This window comes from Podarcis gaigeae, assembly GCF_964106915.1.
Source record: "Podarcis gaigeae genome assembly, chromosome: 11".
NCBI lineage: Eukaryota > Metazoa > Chordata > Lepidosauria > Squamata > Lacertidae > Podarcis > Podarcis gaigeae.
The window spans coordinates 44259550-44275223 of NC_139687.1; the positions used below are offsets into that span (position 1 = coordinate 44259550).

The following is a 15674-nucleotide window of genomic DNA, read 5'->3' on the forward strand; positions in this document are numbered from 1 at the left end:
ATGCTAATGCCTGAGACATAGGTTGTTGCTGGTGCTGTTTTGAACTATTCCAAATATGCCTTTTTTGCTAGGTAAATTATTCAGAAATCATGCAGAAGAACTTTAGCAAACAGAACATACATAATTTAAGGAGACTGAGAGGGCAGATTCACTGTGTCACAACACTAACCGTCACGATGACCTCCTTTTCTTAAATAGTTCAGCATCTTTAGTTAGCAGCATTTTTCTTTAGAGTATCTCAAGGAGCAGGTGATAACATACCGGAGAAGGGCCTTCGCTCAGTGGAACAGCCTCTGCCTTGCATACAGGTTCAATCCCTGGCATAGGGCTGCTGAGAATATTCCACACCCCAAACCCCAGAGAACTGCTGCTATTCAGTGTAGGCTAGATGGATAAATGGTATGGCTTGGAAGAAAACAGCTTCCTATACTCCTATACTCCAATAATTGGGCACCTCATGAGAAGAGAAGACTTCCTGGAAAAGACCCTGATGTTGGGAAAGATGGAGGGCACAAGGAGAAGGGGATGACATGGTTGGAAAGTGTTCTTGAAGCTACCAGCATGAGTTTGACCAAACTGGAAGACAGGAGTGCCTGGCGTGCTCTGGTCCATGGGGTCACAAAGAGTCAGACATAACTAAATGGCTAAACAACAACAACAACAACAATACTCCTATGGGTTCTGTCAGTACAGCTTATTCTGGGCTAAAGGGTCTGAGGATCTGAACAATATGTGGAAGCTTCAAATGGATGCAATGTTAAAAGAACTGTTCCCTAGAACCAGGGCCGGCCCACCCATGAGGCAAGGTAGGGTGTCTGCCTCAGGCAGCATGATCTTCAGGGGCAGCAAATCCAGCTTCCAAGGAATGCATTACTCACTGCAGCCACCGCTGCCACAGTGGCAGCAAAAGCTGTGGCATGCTGCATGGAAGCTGGATCTGGCACCTCTTCAGCACCCCCCCCCCATGCCTCCTCTTTTCTCTTGGAGAATAGGAGGCACTGCTAGTCTGCTCCCACCCTTGTTCTCTGTGTAGAACTTTATTTCTCCCTTGTTCCTAATTGAGATCTTCCCTCCCCTTGTTCCCTGGCGGTGGGGCGGTGGATGGGGGAAGAGGGGAAATGCACAGCATTTTGGGGTTCACTTCAGACCTGCCTAGAACAGGCATAGGCAAACTTGGCCCTCCAGATGTTTTGGGACTACAACTCCCATCATCCTTAGCTAACAGGACCAGTGGTCAGGGATGATGGGAGTTGTAGTCCCAAAACATCTGGAGGGCTGAGTTTGCCTATGCCTGGCCTAGAATAGTAAGGTTGCATTCCATGCATGCTTCTTCTTTGTTATTTATATATTCCTATTATTATTAATTAAATTTGTATTCTGCCCTTCATCCAAAGATCACAGGGCGGTTCACAACATAAAAATGGAAAACGAAAACACAAAATGCGTAATAAAACAAAACCAAAACAAAGCCATTGTAACCCACAAACACATTTTAAAAGCCACGGGATGTTAATATGTGGATGATTCAGACTTTTATCTAGTGTCATCAGTATGCACATCGTTTCACAGTGTAGCAGAAGCAAAACAAGGTGTCTGCCCTCAGGATCTTACAATCCAAAGCTGCAATCTAACAGAGAGTGCCGCGTGCTTAACTCTACTGAAAACCCAAGAGATATGGGGGAAATATGCTATCTGCTTTTGAACAGAAAATCAAGTTGGTACAATAAGATATTGCATGTCCTGCCTCCAAGGATAAATTTAGGGCAGTGTGCATTCTGCAAGCATCAGATCATAGATTTCATTTCCTGAATGCCAGCATCTAATGTCTTGAAAACGGAGAATAACTCTCAAAAGTCAAAGTGGAAGGTAGGGGAGGAATCCCTAATTTAAACCAATTGAAGAATTTAGCTTCCTGCAGGTTGTGAGCTACCTTGTTGCAGCATACACAAAGATGGGCTAATGTAAACAGGATAATGCTGGAGAATCGGATCCCATCCTGGCTGCACCCCTTCCTGCCTCTAATCTTGCCCCAAGAGAGTAAGCTCTCCCTGAGCCAATACTCTTATCAGCTATGAAGCCAATACTCTTATCAGCTTGATGGGAGGATGGAGGGCTAACTATGGTTGCATACACACTATATATTTAAGAACTTTTAAAGCATAACACCCTCAAAGAATCCTGGGATCATTTACTTATAATTAACAGTAAAAAGTACTAAAACACGTTGACATCTGTGTGGCTGGGTGGGCTTCCCTACTTGGGCCCTCTATGAAAAGAATAGTCCAAAGTTTGGTGCATTCACAAGTCCAGAGGAAACCCTATCAACTTCTATTGCCACAATTAGCATTTTGTCTCTTTTAAAGGTCAAATCAGATGCCTTTGTCCTTTGCCTTTTTTAGAAAGAAAAAAATAACAATAAATAAATGGCTTGGCCAAGCTCAAATCTGCCACAAGTCTGCGTTGTTGTTGTTTAAAGAAAAGCAAGGAGCCAATTTCCTCCCCAATAGCATTTGTTTGCTAGCTCGCTTGCATGCTTGCTTAGGTCCAGCTGTGGATTGTCACCTCGTCAATTCTTAATCTCCTTCATTGTTATTCTGGGATTCCTTTGAAGCTGTTTATCTAAAGGGAGAAGGCAGCCGAGGCCAGCACTCTCTCTGCTATGTGCTAAGCAGCTGAATGAGAAATCCTGACTCCCTGAGGTTCCCTCTCAAAGAGCCATGCCTAACGGGCAGAAAATGAAATGAAAATATCCCGGCAGCTCTGCTTGAATAGAGATGGAGGGTGTTTGTGGTGGTGTGGGGTGCAGTGCTGAGTGGGTGGGGGCACAGTAAGAAATCCACCCTGGATATAATGTTCAGTGTCAGTCTGCTCTTTTTCAGTGGAAAGTTCTGCCTCCCTTCGACTTGCTGCCCATGCAAATTCTTTAGCAAACAGCCTGAAGTTACTCTGGCTGTCCTGAGTGCAAAGGGGGATGAAAACCCAGGTCAATGTTGTCAGCAACCCGCCCCCAGCAGATTTTGGTGGTCAAGGACCAAGGAGAGGTTGCCAGTCATCTAGCTGTGAAGACCAGCAGAGTCCGTGCGGGGTTAGTGTATAGAAGAAGAAGAGGAGTTTGGATTTGATATCCCGATTTATCATCTGAAGGAGTCTCAAAGCAGCTAACATTCTCCTTTCCCTTCCTCCCCCACAACAAACACTCTGTGAGGTGAGTGGGGCTGAGAGATTTCAGAGAAGTGTGACTAGCCCAAGGTCACCCAGCAGCTGCATGTGGAGGAGCGGGGAATCAAACCTGGTTCACCAGATTACAAGTCCATCACTCTTAACCACTATACCACTCTGGCTCTCTAGGGTAGCTAGCTGAAGGGTGGGGAACCTTTTTCAGTCCGAAGGCCACATTCCATTATGGAAAACCTTCTGGGGGCCACATACCAGAGCCAAATGCAAGAGTAGGCAGAGCAATGGATGCGGCGGTGCTTAAGGTTACATTCCAGTCACACAACAGTCACAAAACAAATCCACATAAGAAGAGCCTGTTGGATCAGGCCAACGGCCCATGTAGTACAGCATCCTGTTCTCACAGTGGCCAACCAGGTGCCTGTGGAAGCCTGAAAAGAACAAACACACATCCTGCCTTCCAGAGGATGCTTTTTAGCCAGACACAAGCTGGAAAGGAAAGGGGTGTCCCAAGAGCCAAAACAGACTGTGTACAGTAATGTTCCTTTCCACCACTGCTGATTTGCAGTCAAATGGCTCAGATGGCTCAGTTCTTGTGCCACATTGCACTGGCACAGAGGCCTTCTCCCAGTGCCCAAACCTGGATGTAGCCACCATTTTCTCTGGGCAGTGATGGTCAGTATATGCAAGTCCACTTGGCTGCTTATGTCTGCCTCCTTTCCACTCAAATATCTTTCTCTCTCCCCCCTCACTTCTGTCTTTGAGTTAACTTTGCCTAACAATCTCAGCTGTTGCTGTTTTTCTGTGTCTGGCTGGGTAGGAAAAGAGAGGGTGCCTTTTTTGCTGGCTGCACCCAGATTAGGGAACACTTTGCCTTGTGAAACACCGTAGGCTCTGCTTCCTCACTGTTTTTCACTGCTTGTTGAAAACCTTAAAAAAAACCCAAGCTGTTTTTTTATGAATTAGGCATATGTTTAAACTGCTGACCCTGCCCTTTGGTGAGCTTTTTGTGTGATTTTACGTTTTTGTTTATTTATTACATTTCTATCCCCTCCTTTCTTGTAAGAAGCTCACGGTGGCCTCCATGGCTCTTCCCCTCCACGTTTCATCCTCATAGCAACAACCCTGTGAGGTAGGTTAGTCTGAAGGACACTCACTGGCCCAGTTAGCTTCATGGATGGGTGAGGATTTGAGCCAAGTCTGACTCTTAACCACAACAGCACCATGGCCTATATGCTGTAAGCCCCCTCAGTGATGTATTTACACCAGAAGATGGGTGTACATATAAATGCTCTAATAGAAATAAAATAGTATATGTTAGTTCCAAAGGCAAATGGGTAACATTTGACCTTCTAGCTGTTTTGCTTTAAGAGCATCTATCTGCACAATTACAGATAGGTAGCCGTGTTGGTCTGCCATAGTCAAAACAAAAAAATTCCTTCCAGTAGCACCTTAAAGACCAACTAAGTTAGTTCTTGGTATGAGCTTTCGTGTGCTATCTGAAGAAGTGTGCATGCACACGAAAGCTCATACCAAGAACTAACTTAGTTGGTCTTTAAGGTGGAAGGAATTTTTTTGTTTTATCTGCACAATGACAGAGGGCAACACCGGAGGGTATCTGCAAACCAATTTTTTATGACAAATGTAGTCCATTTTTTATAGATGGACTACAACTGCCCTAGGCCACAATCCTGGCTCCCAGTCACATTTCAGAAAGAACCAGCCGAGTGCCAAGACCAAAGGCCCCTGAAGAGTTCTGGCTGCACTGCTGGACGGACATCACACAGGCCCATTCGCACATTTCTTTCATTTCATCTCTGAAATCTGAAGTGAAAGAAGTGAATGGTTTATTTGCTTACATTCATGTGCATCCAACTGACACACGATCACACATGAGCGCATTGCGCTGAACTTAGAAGCGACTTTAAAAATGGCAAAGATGTCCCTAAGAGAGCCCAGAAATGGCACAAAAGGCACAAAAACAGTGCCTAGCAACCATGCGAGCCTTTGAAAGTGCAATCCCAGAAGCCCTAGCACTGACTGTTGAGGCCTGAGGAGAGCTTGAGTTGAGCAAGGAGGTTTGGAAGAATCAGTTGTGGTGGAGTCTGACGGAATTTGGAAAGTGCTGCTGGTTTTTTAAAGGGTTTTTCAAGGGTTTACAGAGGTTTAGAGGGTTTTCCAGTTGGCACAGGGAGCCAACACACAATTTGTTGTACACTGCCTTGGTATTCTATAGGGGGGGTCCATTTTAAATAAATAAATATAAATAAATGAACTGCATGAGCATACAGTGCAACTAATTGAGCAAGTAGATGCACAGATTGTACACTCACTGAACTTAAGGTACAAATGCCCCTATGTGCTTTACCAGCTGTTTATTCCAAAGTACTAAGGAACATGCAGACACACACAAAAACACACCACATGGTAACATTCAGCTTCCCCCAACCTGGTGACCTTCAGATGTTTTGGACTACAGAAAATGGCTGTGGCTGGTAGGAGTTGTGATCCACAACATCTGGAAGGTAGCAAGTTGGGGAGGCTGTTTTAGTTCAAAGAGCAACAACATACCCTCAGCATGGGCCCATTTTGAAACACATGTGGCTCGTCACAGACCACGCAGTATTCGTTGAGCACTGGAATCCGCTGTTCCGCAAACTCAATCGTCTGAGGACAACGAAAAAGAGAACAATACAATCTGCTTAAAATAATTAACAAGCAGCTCCACGTCCTCCAGCTTTCCGAAACAGAGGAGGCATTTTGTCCTACCTGTACGAGGAAGCCATGGTCTCTTATTGGAATGGATTTTGCACCATAATTTGGCTGTTTTAAAAAAGAGAAAAGTAGCAGCAGCATTAGAGCAAGTCTGGTATACTGAAGCATTAGTTTCAGAAACAGGAGATGCATTGGTCTTTATTATATAAAGCATGAAATTGTTGACATTTGCATCTGGAACACACTTAAGGGAAATCCATGTCTTATTCCAATGGTTTTCACTTGAGCATGTTTAGCAGCAGCAGCAGCAGCAAAAATTGGGGCCAAACAAAGAAAACAGGGGCCAAACCATTTGCACAATTAGCAAACTGCATGAATGTCTTTTCAAAAGTAAATAGGTGAGGTCAGGACTGGGAGGGAAGGCAAAGGTTTAAAGTAGGGATGGGGAACACTTTTCATTCCAAGGGCCACATTCCCTCCTGCAGAACCCTTTGGGGACCATATGTCAGTGATGGGTAGAGTCAGTGGCAAAAGTGGGTGGTGCAACAATTGTGAATTGTATTTTCATGGAATAGGCTAGTATCTGTACACACACCCATCTGTATCCTCCATTGAGGCAAACAAGAAGCATTATTGGAACTCCAAGACATATTCTAGCTGGGCAAAAATACCGTATTCAAGGAGGGGACAAAGCAGGGTAGGTGGCCTGAAGGACTCCCCACCTTAACCACATGCCTGAGTCATAGCCTGAATTGAAAGCAATTCAAATAAGCCATTCATGCAATTTGCCAGCTGTGTGCATGACACTGCATCTTGTTTGGCCCTCCTTTCTGAAAGACCTGCACCTGTACCTAAATGTCGTTCTATGTTCTACCAAAGGAAACTGGACACCATTCTTTAAAGAAAAAAGGCAAACATCTGTCCTTTTAACACCGCACTTCTACGCATCCATAACCAGATCCTGAGCGAGGCCAATGCTGATCGGAGCTGGGCTTCCCATGCCACTTTCCATATTGACTACAGAGATCAGAAAGGGTGTTGTATGAACTGCTGCTGAACTGCACATGCTGTGAAAGCAAAAGGTTACCGATTTAATCATCATCAACTCTGGCTAAGAGGGTAGGACTGGCTAAGAGTTTTGCCTGAGATCTTGGGAGTGATGCTACCTCCAGAGTGAAACCATACTGGGTGAGATGAACCAGTAGCCTTGATCGGACATCCGCTAAACCACAGTACAATGTGATGAAAATGAGTCTCCCTTCCCTTCTTCCCTCCCTTCACAATGGGGAATATAAAAGCTTTGACCTATATCCCAATATTCCTCTGAAGATCTCAGGATAACGTATGTGCCTGCTTCCTGACACCCACCAATTTTATGATTACAATCACCATATCAGGGAGGTTAGGCAGAAAGAGATCATGAGCAGCCCAAGGTCAACCCATGGAAGCTTCATGGCACTGTGCCCATATTGCTTATCATGACATGACTGAGCCTAGCTTCCTCTGGGGCTACCCCCGCCCCCCAATTTCCATCTCTGGCAAAAACACCAGGAAGAGCTCAGAAGCTCTTTCAGTTTTGATTAACCACAGATTGGCATGTCACCTGAATCCAAGAAACTACGGTTAATCTTTGAAACAATCTAACTTTTAATCATGGGATGTGCAGCTATACTTATATTAAGCATAGTTTCAGTTTCAGATGCTATGCTAGTGCTGTTAATCAAAGTCAGAGGTGACAATTTCCAGTCTCCTCCTTCCATCCATGCTAAAGATGGAGGGGGGAAATGGAAGCTTACGTAAGCTCATTCCCATCACATATAAACCATTTTTCCCTCATGATCTCTTAACACAGCCATTGTGGAACCTGGAGCACAAATTTACCTCTCTGGTGACACCTACTTTATTGGGTTGTGACTGCTATATTGGGCAACAAGTCCTTTCTCCAAAGGCTAAACTATCATCAAAAGTAGTATTCTAAAAATTAATTACTGTACTTTATCCATGAATTTGCAACAGCAGGAATACCAATATGGTGAGGCGGAGAGAATCTCACACCTTTCATTCTCTTCACATGATTTTCCCAGACCAAATAACTGCTGTCTGCATGAATAATATTTTAAATATCTGTACCAGCACTCAAAATAATAAAGTCATGGCAGAATTACTTCCATGATCATTTTCCTAATCCTTGTTGAAAACAGACCGTGCCGTCATTATACCTAGAGATTCCTCATAATATTTTGTGGTATTTTTTAAGACATGATTCAATACTTCCTTGGTAGATATTCCCAGAATTTACAGTATGAAGCCTGGCTATATTATCACTACTAAATATTGATATAGTATCAAAATGTGCTGGAAACTAAATAAATATCTCTATATATCTTCTTATCTTCTTGATATGGATTAAATATATACCGTTCAGACATGATTTTCCAGCAGGATTGGCACAAAGTATCATGGTTAATGGTTGCCTTCTGTTGCAAGATCACAAGGCCCATTCTTTTAGTCACAGAAATGTTAACATCGCAAAATATCATGCAATACATTTGTTGATAGTAAGTCCCAAGGGGACAGATCAAATCAGAAAGGTTCACCAGTGTGAGTGGAAGCTGAAATGTTTTCTAAGGCAATAACATATATTCAAGCTGGACAAGTTCCACTGACTTAAGTAGAAAATGGTCAAAAATGGACTGTGTGACAACACGTATATGAACAAAGGTACAAATTCATGCAGTTTACCAAAACTCTGTTTCCACTTCTGCATGTATTGTATGTTTAACTCCCCACCCCCCACACCCAGAAATATGTGGAGAAGAAAAAAAGAAAACCCACAGAACAAAACTGGTTACGCACAGCAGATTGTGATGGGGATGATGAAGATGGTGTTAAGATACCAATAAGCCCTGAGGTAAGAGAGAGCCTCCTGCCCTCTGCTATGGTGGGTTCTTTGAAAAGATCCATTTTAGAAGACTTGGGGACACCAGAATAAGTCTTGCTGAGCAACTTGTGGTTCTTCAGCCCGTCTAATTCATCCATCCTAAGGTTACTGGAGTAAGACCTGCTCAAAAGTTTGTGGGGCTTCAAAGTACTGTTGTGCTCACATCGAGTATCCCCAGAGCATGGTCTACTGAGCAACTTGTGGGGCTTCAAAGTGCCACACTCGTCCTGCTTGATGGCTGCTGAGCACGAGTGGTTCAAGAGTTTGTGCGATTTAATGGTCATTGTGTGTTCAGCCCTGGGATCGCTAGACAAGGAGCGGCCAAAGGTTCGATGGGACTTGGTGACACACGCATCCTCAGCCTTAACTGTGCTAGAACAAGTCCTTCTCAACAACTTGTGGGTTTTTGAGATGCCATCTTGTTCGGGTTTCAGTTTTGATTTGTTTTTCCCACAGCCTGGTGGAGGATAACTCGGCGACCTTGAAAACAGGCAGAGAGAAAAATTAACTGGAGCACAGCTTGCTATGAGAAATACCAACAACATCTTGCTTTTGTTCAGGTCTCAGTTCTTGTCTTGACCTGGAAGTGAACCCTCTTATTCTTTCCCCAGCTCCTTCTTCTTGTGAATGCCTGTCAGCAAACCGCCAAGCCAAGCTCCAAACAGGGGAGGGCCACAATTGAGTAGTAGAGTGTATACATCCAAGTTTACTTCACAGCATGAGCAATTAAGACTATTACTGGATAACATCTGCTCTTAAATGAAGCTTCAGGAGAGGCACAACCCCAACACTTCTTCACACAATGACTGACTAACTTGTGAAATTCAGTTTCACAGAATGTGCTAAGGACTAGTAGCTTACATAGCTTTAAGAAAATACTGACAAATTCATAGAAGGTTGGTTTACAGCAGTGGTGTCCAAATCGGCCCTCCAGATGTTTTGAGACTACAACTCCCATCATCCCTAGCTAACAGAACCAGTGGTCAGGGATGGTGGGAATTGTAATCCCAAAACAACTGGAGGGCCGAGTTTGGCCACCACTGGTTTACAGGTTAACCAAATGAAATTGCTGAAATTAGAGGGAGATAGTATGCGTGGTATTCAACTAAGTTTTACTCAGAGTAAAACCGCTGAAATTAATGAGCTTGAATAAGTTAGTCTCATTAATTTCGATGAATCTACGCTGAGTAAACTAGCCAATGTTTCTCATAATTAGATACTGTACTAAGGACAAATAAACTATACAGAATGGTTGGCCATCATCATGTGCTTGAGAGCGTTCAGAGACAATTGTCTTCTGCAGCTTTTGGTATATCTACCAAAATTAAAAACAGTATCTTTGAAAGAAGCTACATTGCTTAATTAATGACAGACAGCTTTTTAGTCCACCAAAAATATTTAATCAATTAATGCCAACCTTTGAATCTAACTAGTTAATTTATTAAATAATTTAGCTCAGCCTTTGCCAACCTGGCAGGGGCTGATGGGAGTTGTAGTTGAAAACATCTGGAGAGCAACAGGTTGGTGAACTGATGTAAGCTAATCTCCCTCCCATCCTTTCTAAGGTATGCTAAAGAAATAATGGCATCGATTTCAACTAGGTACCTATGTACAGAAGGGTTCTTCCCATGCATGGGTGATGGAATTGAGACCTAACAGTGGATTCCACCTGCAAAATTTGGAATGACAATTTTTTTGGAATCCCCCTTAGTCCCTTAAGGCAGCTGAACTGTTCCTGCTCTGGAGAATCTTTGGAAGCCACCAGAAAGAGATTTGCAGGGGGTATAGAAAGTGCTGTGGAGATAGAGGAAATTGATGTATGTTATCTCTCCCGCTAGTAGGAACAATCCAACTCTGCTCAAGGGATGATTCCACCAGCAGAAAACATGTTAAGATCTGAGTCGTTCAAATCACCCACAAGACAGTGAACAAGGCACTTAACACAATAATGCAAATAATCTAATGGAGAAGATGACATATAATTTGAAATTGCAATAAGGACCTCCAGACATTTTCTTATATGATTTAGCACTTCTTTATGACATATACTGTGGAATCATCATATTCAAGACAACCCGTGTCACAAGCCTGGCAAATCTGGAACTATACTTAATGATCTGATATCGTTGAAAGTCTTTACTTGTACTTTTGTTATTTTAACTCATGTGAAACTACTCATTCTACATGCCTATTTTAAGGTTTTGTTTTTCGTATTTCGATTTTTGTTGTTATAATGGTTCTCTGTTTTACACACACACACACACACACACACACACACACACACATATATTGGAGTGTAAAGCCTTAATTATTATATCACACCTGTGTGAATTTCCCCCCAGAGCTGGTCAAGCAGATCTGCAGCACTCCTTATGGTAGGCACTTAGCAGCAGGAGCTGAAAATCATATTTAGCATTTTTGCACTTTGCAGTGTTCACCCCCTCAATAGTTGCTGTTAATAGAACTCAACAAGGCACAGCTGAAGCCCTTAAAGGAAGTGGGATGAAAGAGATTGTGCAATGGGGACCTAAAGAACTTATTGTGTGAAAAGTCTGAGAAAACCACAACCTTCTGAATTCAGTTTATGTGATTTGCCCCACCTCCTGCTCAGTAGGGCACTGAAGTATTGTATACACAAAATCTAGCAGGAATCCTGATTAGCCCAGGATTCTCCCTTGCATGGGGAACCCCTTCACAGGAACATCAAAATGTGAAAATGGCCTTGCCCAAATTGCATTGCTGCCAAACGCACATCTAGTAGGGGCTTAGTCAGATGCACACATCAAGAATTAGGGGAGGGGGTCTCACTGGTATGACATTGTGGTCCCCTCATACATGGAAAGTATGTTTGCAATGATCTGAATGAACCTCTCTCTTAAGGAACCTGAAAGACTTTATTCAATCTTCTAGTAGGATAGCACCGTGCTGCTCCATGATCACTTGTGCCTACCTGCGCAGCGTAGAAAAGATGTGCAGAGGAGATTTCACCTTCTTCTCTGACATTTTTTTGTTGTGCGTACTGTTTGATTTCTCTTTGCCATTTTTCCATTGTTGCGTGACAAACGTTTGCATGATTCTGAAAGTTGAAAACACAGAGACAAATCTTTGATGTGCATCTGCACACATACATAAGACTCAAAAGGGTCCCTTTTCCCCAATCTAACCCTGAAGATTTGCTCTTTCTAATTTAGCTCACTGGATGTTTCTTACATACAAGACATATATAGAGATAGCCATCCTTAAACATGCCATTGAGAGAAGTGATGAAGCTACGAAAAGTTTTTTAGTTGTATCAGCCTTGAGGCAGGGTGTGGCTTCCAGCCAGCTTCTCCAGCTGGGATTGGCTACTGTTGTACAACCAATGACAACCATGTAATGCAGGGATGGGAAACCTGTGGCACTCCAGCTGTGGTTGGACCACAACTCCCATCCTCCCTGACTACTGAATATGCTGATGGGAGGTGGAAGGGCTACTTGTTAGTCACCCCTGCTGCAATGTGTGAAGGAATATCTACACTCTGCTTTCCTCAACTGGTTGTGTTCCAGATACTGTTGGACTACAATTTCCATCATCCCTGACCATTGATCATGCTAGCTGGGGGCAACAACATCTAGAATGAGCCAGATTGAGGAAGCCTGGATTATATCAATAAAGGTATGACATGATAGACCTTGATCTGTCTTTCTTTGGATCCTTGAAAAACAGGTGCCCATGGCAATACTGTTATTAATTCAGACTGCACCAGTCCAAAAACAGCCAGACACAATACGTTGCAACAAAAACACACACAATATGGGATTTAGTTTTAGCAGAACTCACTTCTTCAGCTGATGCCCCAGTCCAAATCTTTCCTTAGTAGAGATCTGAAATACATCAACGGTGGGCACTGTAGGACAGAAGATATTGTTGAAAAACTGAGAGAAGCTCACATATTCCAAAGCCTACCATTACTATAGTGGAGTATTAGAGCCCAGTCCCCATTATGTTTGATGAAAATTGTGTACAAGCAAAGTTCACAAGACTGTAGAAGAGCTGAACAGAGAAAAGGTTTTGGGACACTGAGACTCGTGGAAGATTGTGAGTTTCCTGCATATCAATGGAAAGGACCTTCCCCACAGGTTCTGTGTTGGTAGAGGCTATGATGCCTAGCAGAGGCCATGCCAGACAGCATCAGGGATAGCCACGAGTAAGCTTAACTGGGTTCAGTTTGGAATGGCATTGCTAAAAGCAAGGGGATTTGGACTCTGTTGAGATAGGTTCTGAATTAGCTTGTTTCAATCTTGGGCCCATTTAACGCTTCAGGTTATGTCACATTCTCAAAAACACAACACAGCTGGAGGCTTCTCACCTCCAACCCCCAGCACATTCCCCCACTCAGATTCCCTTTCTGTAAAACCTACCCAGCAGTACTGGAGTCAATCAGAAAGACTGCTGTGGTGGTTTTGGCCAGACATTTGGATGCTGCAGAAACACCAACCTGGACATAACAAGATATTTTCCTTAGGAGCCCTGGGAAATGACAATTTCCACAGGTCTTCATGCCCACAAAGCATCAGCTGCCCTTCCCAGGGCCACACTCTTCACCAGGCTATTTGAAGATGGAAAGGGATTTCTGTGGTATTGGGAAGGGCTCTTAAGCCCACCAAATTGTGATCAGAACACAAAACTTCAGAGAGACATGGGCCTAGGTTATAATTTGCCTGTCAGTTCTGAAATAGGGATGTTCATACTCTAAACTCTCCCAATGGGTCAACAACTTCAAAAAAAAAAAAAAAAAAACCCAAGATGGGTGAAAAGTACCCTTAGAGAAAGGGCAGGGATGATGGATGATCAGGCTTTCTGAAAAGCAAAACAAAACAAAATCTGGAAAATTACCAGATGAATTGCAGAAAAGAGGAGGCCATGGCAGTCCAGCAATAGTGTTGTCAGAATCCCTGGATTTTCAAGAGAGCTCAAAGAGGAGCAGAGGAAAAATCTTAAATAGGTTATTACTTCTTAAGAAACCAGCTGAGGAAAGAGGGCGAATATTTGCACATTATGTAATGTGGAGCAGGACTCATCCGCTTTTAGGAAACTGGCATTAGCTACAACAGGAGCAGCTTTATTATACTTGTATGTGAAATCAGATTCCAAACCTCTACACATGCATTAGCCTGGCATTTTTATTCCATAAGGTTCAAGTGCTTTTTGCACTCAGCTGCGCCATCAAGGCTCGCGACCATGGCTTTCAGCTTGTGAAAGGTTACAGATTATTGCCACATTAATTTCTTGCAAGGGCAAGAAAGGCAGGTGTTGCTCTGGCTGCCCTGCCACTGACTGTGCCTGCTTCACTGCTGGATGCGATCCAAAATCCACAGAAGGGCAGTACCTTTGTTAGGATCAACGAAATAAAGAGCAAGCGTTTGCAGTCTGCAGAACAGAAAACTAGTTCAGGCAAGAAGTTAAACAAGGATATAAAGCCAAGAGCGGTGTAGCCTGCAAGTTACAACACCCATCAACTGGAGTGCTTGGCTGCATATGTTTTTCATGAGACTATTGGACAGGTCTGTCTTTGGACACGTGCAATATTATTTGAGTCACTATTCGGCTGTGGAGAGAGAACCTCTCCTGCTTCCAGGAGAAACATCACCTGAAGGCTTTTAATGTAAGTACTGGTGAGACACAAGAGGGATGGGAACAGAGAGAACAGAAAGGGAGACAAAAGTATGGAAAGGTAATGTATAATTTACAAAGCAAGGCACTTGATGTGGATAAAAATTGGCTGCATTCACACAGCAGTTTATTCCATTTCCCCAACATTTCCCTGTTAATTCCAGGATTGTATTTGACCTTTCATAGAGTGTGAAAGCCACTTCCAGAATATAGTGCATTAACCTAGAAAACTGCGGGAGTAAAATGACAAAATTTGGGGCAATATATCAGCAGACGATGCAGAAAAGGTGGGGAGTAGTGACATTGTCCAATGGTTCCCTGGTGCAAATGAAATTTAGTGTGGCATGGTGGTATATTGGTCTAAAAGTTCCATAAGACAACTGATACTGCAATGTGACAGGAACATCAGAGAATAGAACAGAAGTGCCAGCATTATTAGCAGGAAAACGAACACAATATTCCTCATGTCTGAATGCACCCATTGATACAAGTGACAAGTGGGTAGGTGTTGAAATCCTTTTCCTTTGGCTGTTTTGGACTGGAGACAGGAGTGCACAGCCAATGCAGGATTCAACCCCAACCCCAGATGATGTCACAGATACAGCTTGGGGGAAATGACCTCACCGGTCAACTCAAAAATATAAACAGGGCACAGATAGCTATAACAAGGAGACGGCTGAGTTCTTTCACGAATGTGAAAAAGAAAACAACTATTGAAAGACGGTCGTTAGTACAAAGATAATAAGTGTTCATCTACCACTTGATTAAAAAAAACCCAAACACTTCTTGCTTAATTTTCAAAAGGATGCTACCTCAACAATTGCTTTGAATTAGTGTTAATGGTGATGCTTAGACAAGAGAGTGCAAAAAGAAATACTCATAAAGAAAGAATAGTTTTGTCAAGTGATGAAATTAATTGTGCGAGTGAATGAACAGCTTATCAAATAATTGTGTTGGTGACATAAGAGCTTATCAGAAGTTCATTTCAAAGTTTTTAAAAACTGAGTAAAGGCTGGTCCCCTATGACTGCTGCTATAATGAATTTTCTATGCATAGAAAAATCATAACACAGCTTGGTTTAAGGCTTACAGTGAAATCTTAGTGATACATGTTATTGCTTGTAGGGAACTGAATTTTTCTCTCTCAATGGGTCTCCTGTGTGTCTCAGGACTTTTCTTTTCAGCCAGAACT

General features: G+C 43.0%; 1 protein-coding gene across 9 annotated transcripts in view; it reads right to left on the reverse strand.

The window, feature by feature from the left end:
- PARP8 (poly(ADP-ribose) polymerase family member 8) overlaps positions 1 to 15674 on the reverse strand; it is a 157875-nt gene that overhangs the window by 34100 nt on the left and 108101 nt on the right. For 5 of the 9 annotated variants that reach the window (XM_083703458.1, XM_083703461.1, XM_083703460.1 and 2 more), the window contains 5 exons: positions 12651 to 12717; positions 11781 to 11906; positions 8725 to 9310; positions 5944 to 5997; positions 5746 to 5841 (listed from right to left, as the gene is read on the reverse strand). In XM_083703458.1, the coding sequence (XP_083559584.1) occupies positions 5746 to 5841; positions 5944 to 5997; positions 8725 to 9310; positions 11781 to 11906; positions 12651 to 12717 (929 nt within the window). The remainder of the gene's footprint in view (positions 1 to 5745; positions 5842 to 5943; positions 5998 to 8724; positions 9311 to 11780; positions 11907 to 12650; positions 12718 to 15674) is intronic. The other 4 variants (XM_083703465.1, XM_083703464.1, XM_083703462.1 and 1 more) reach the window with 1 other exon arrangement.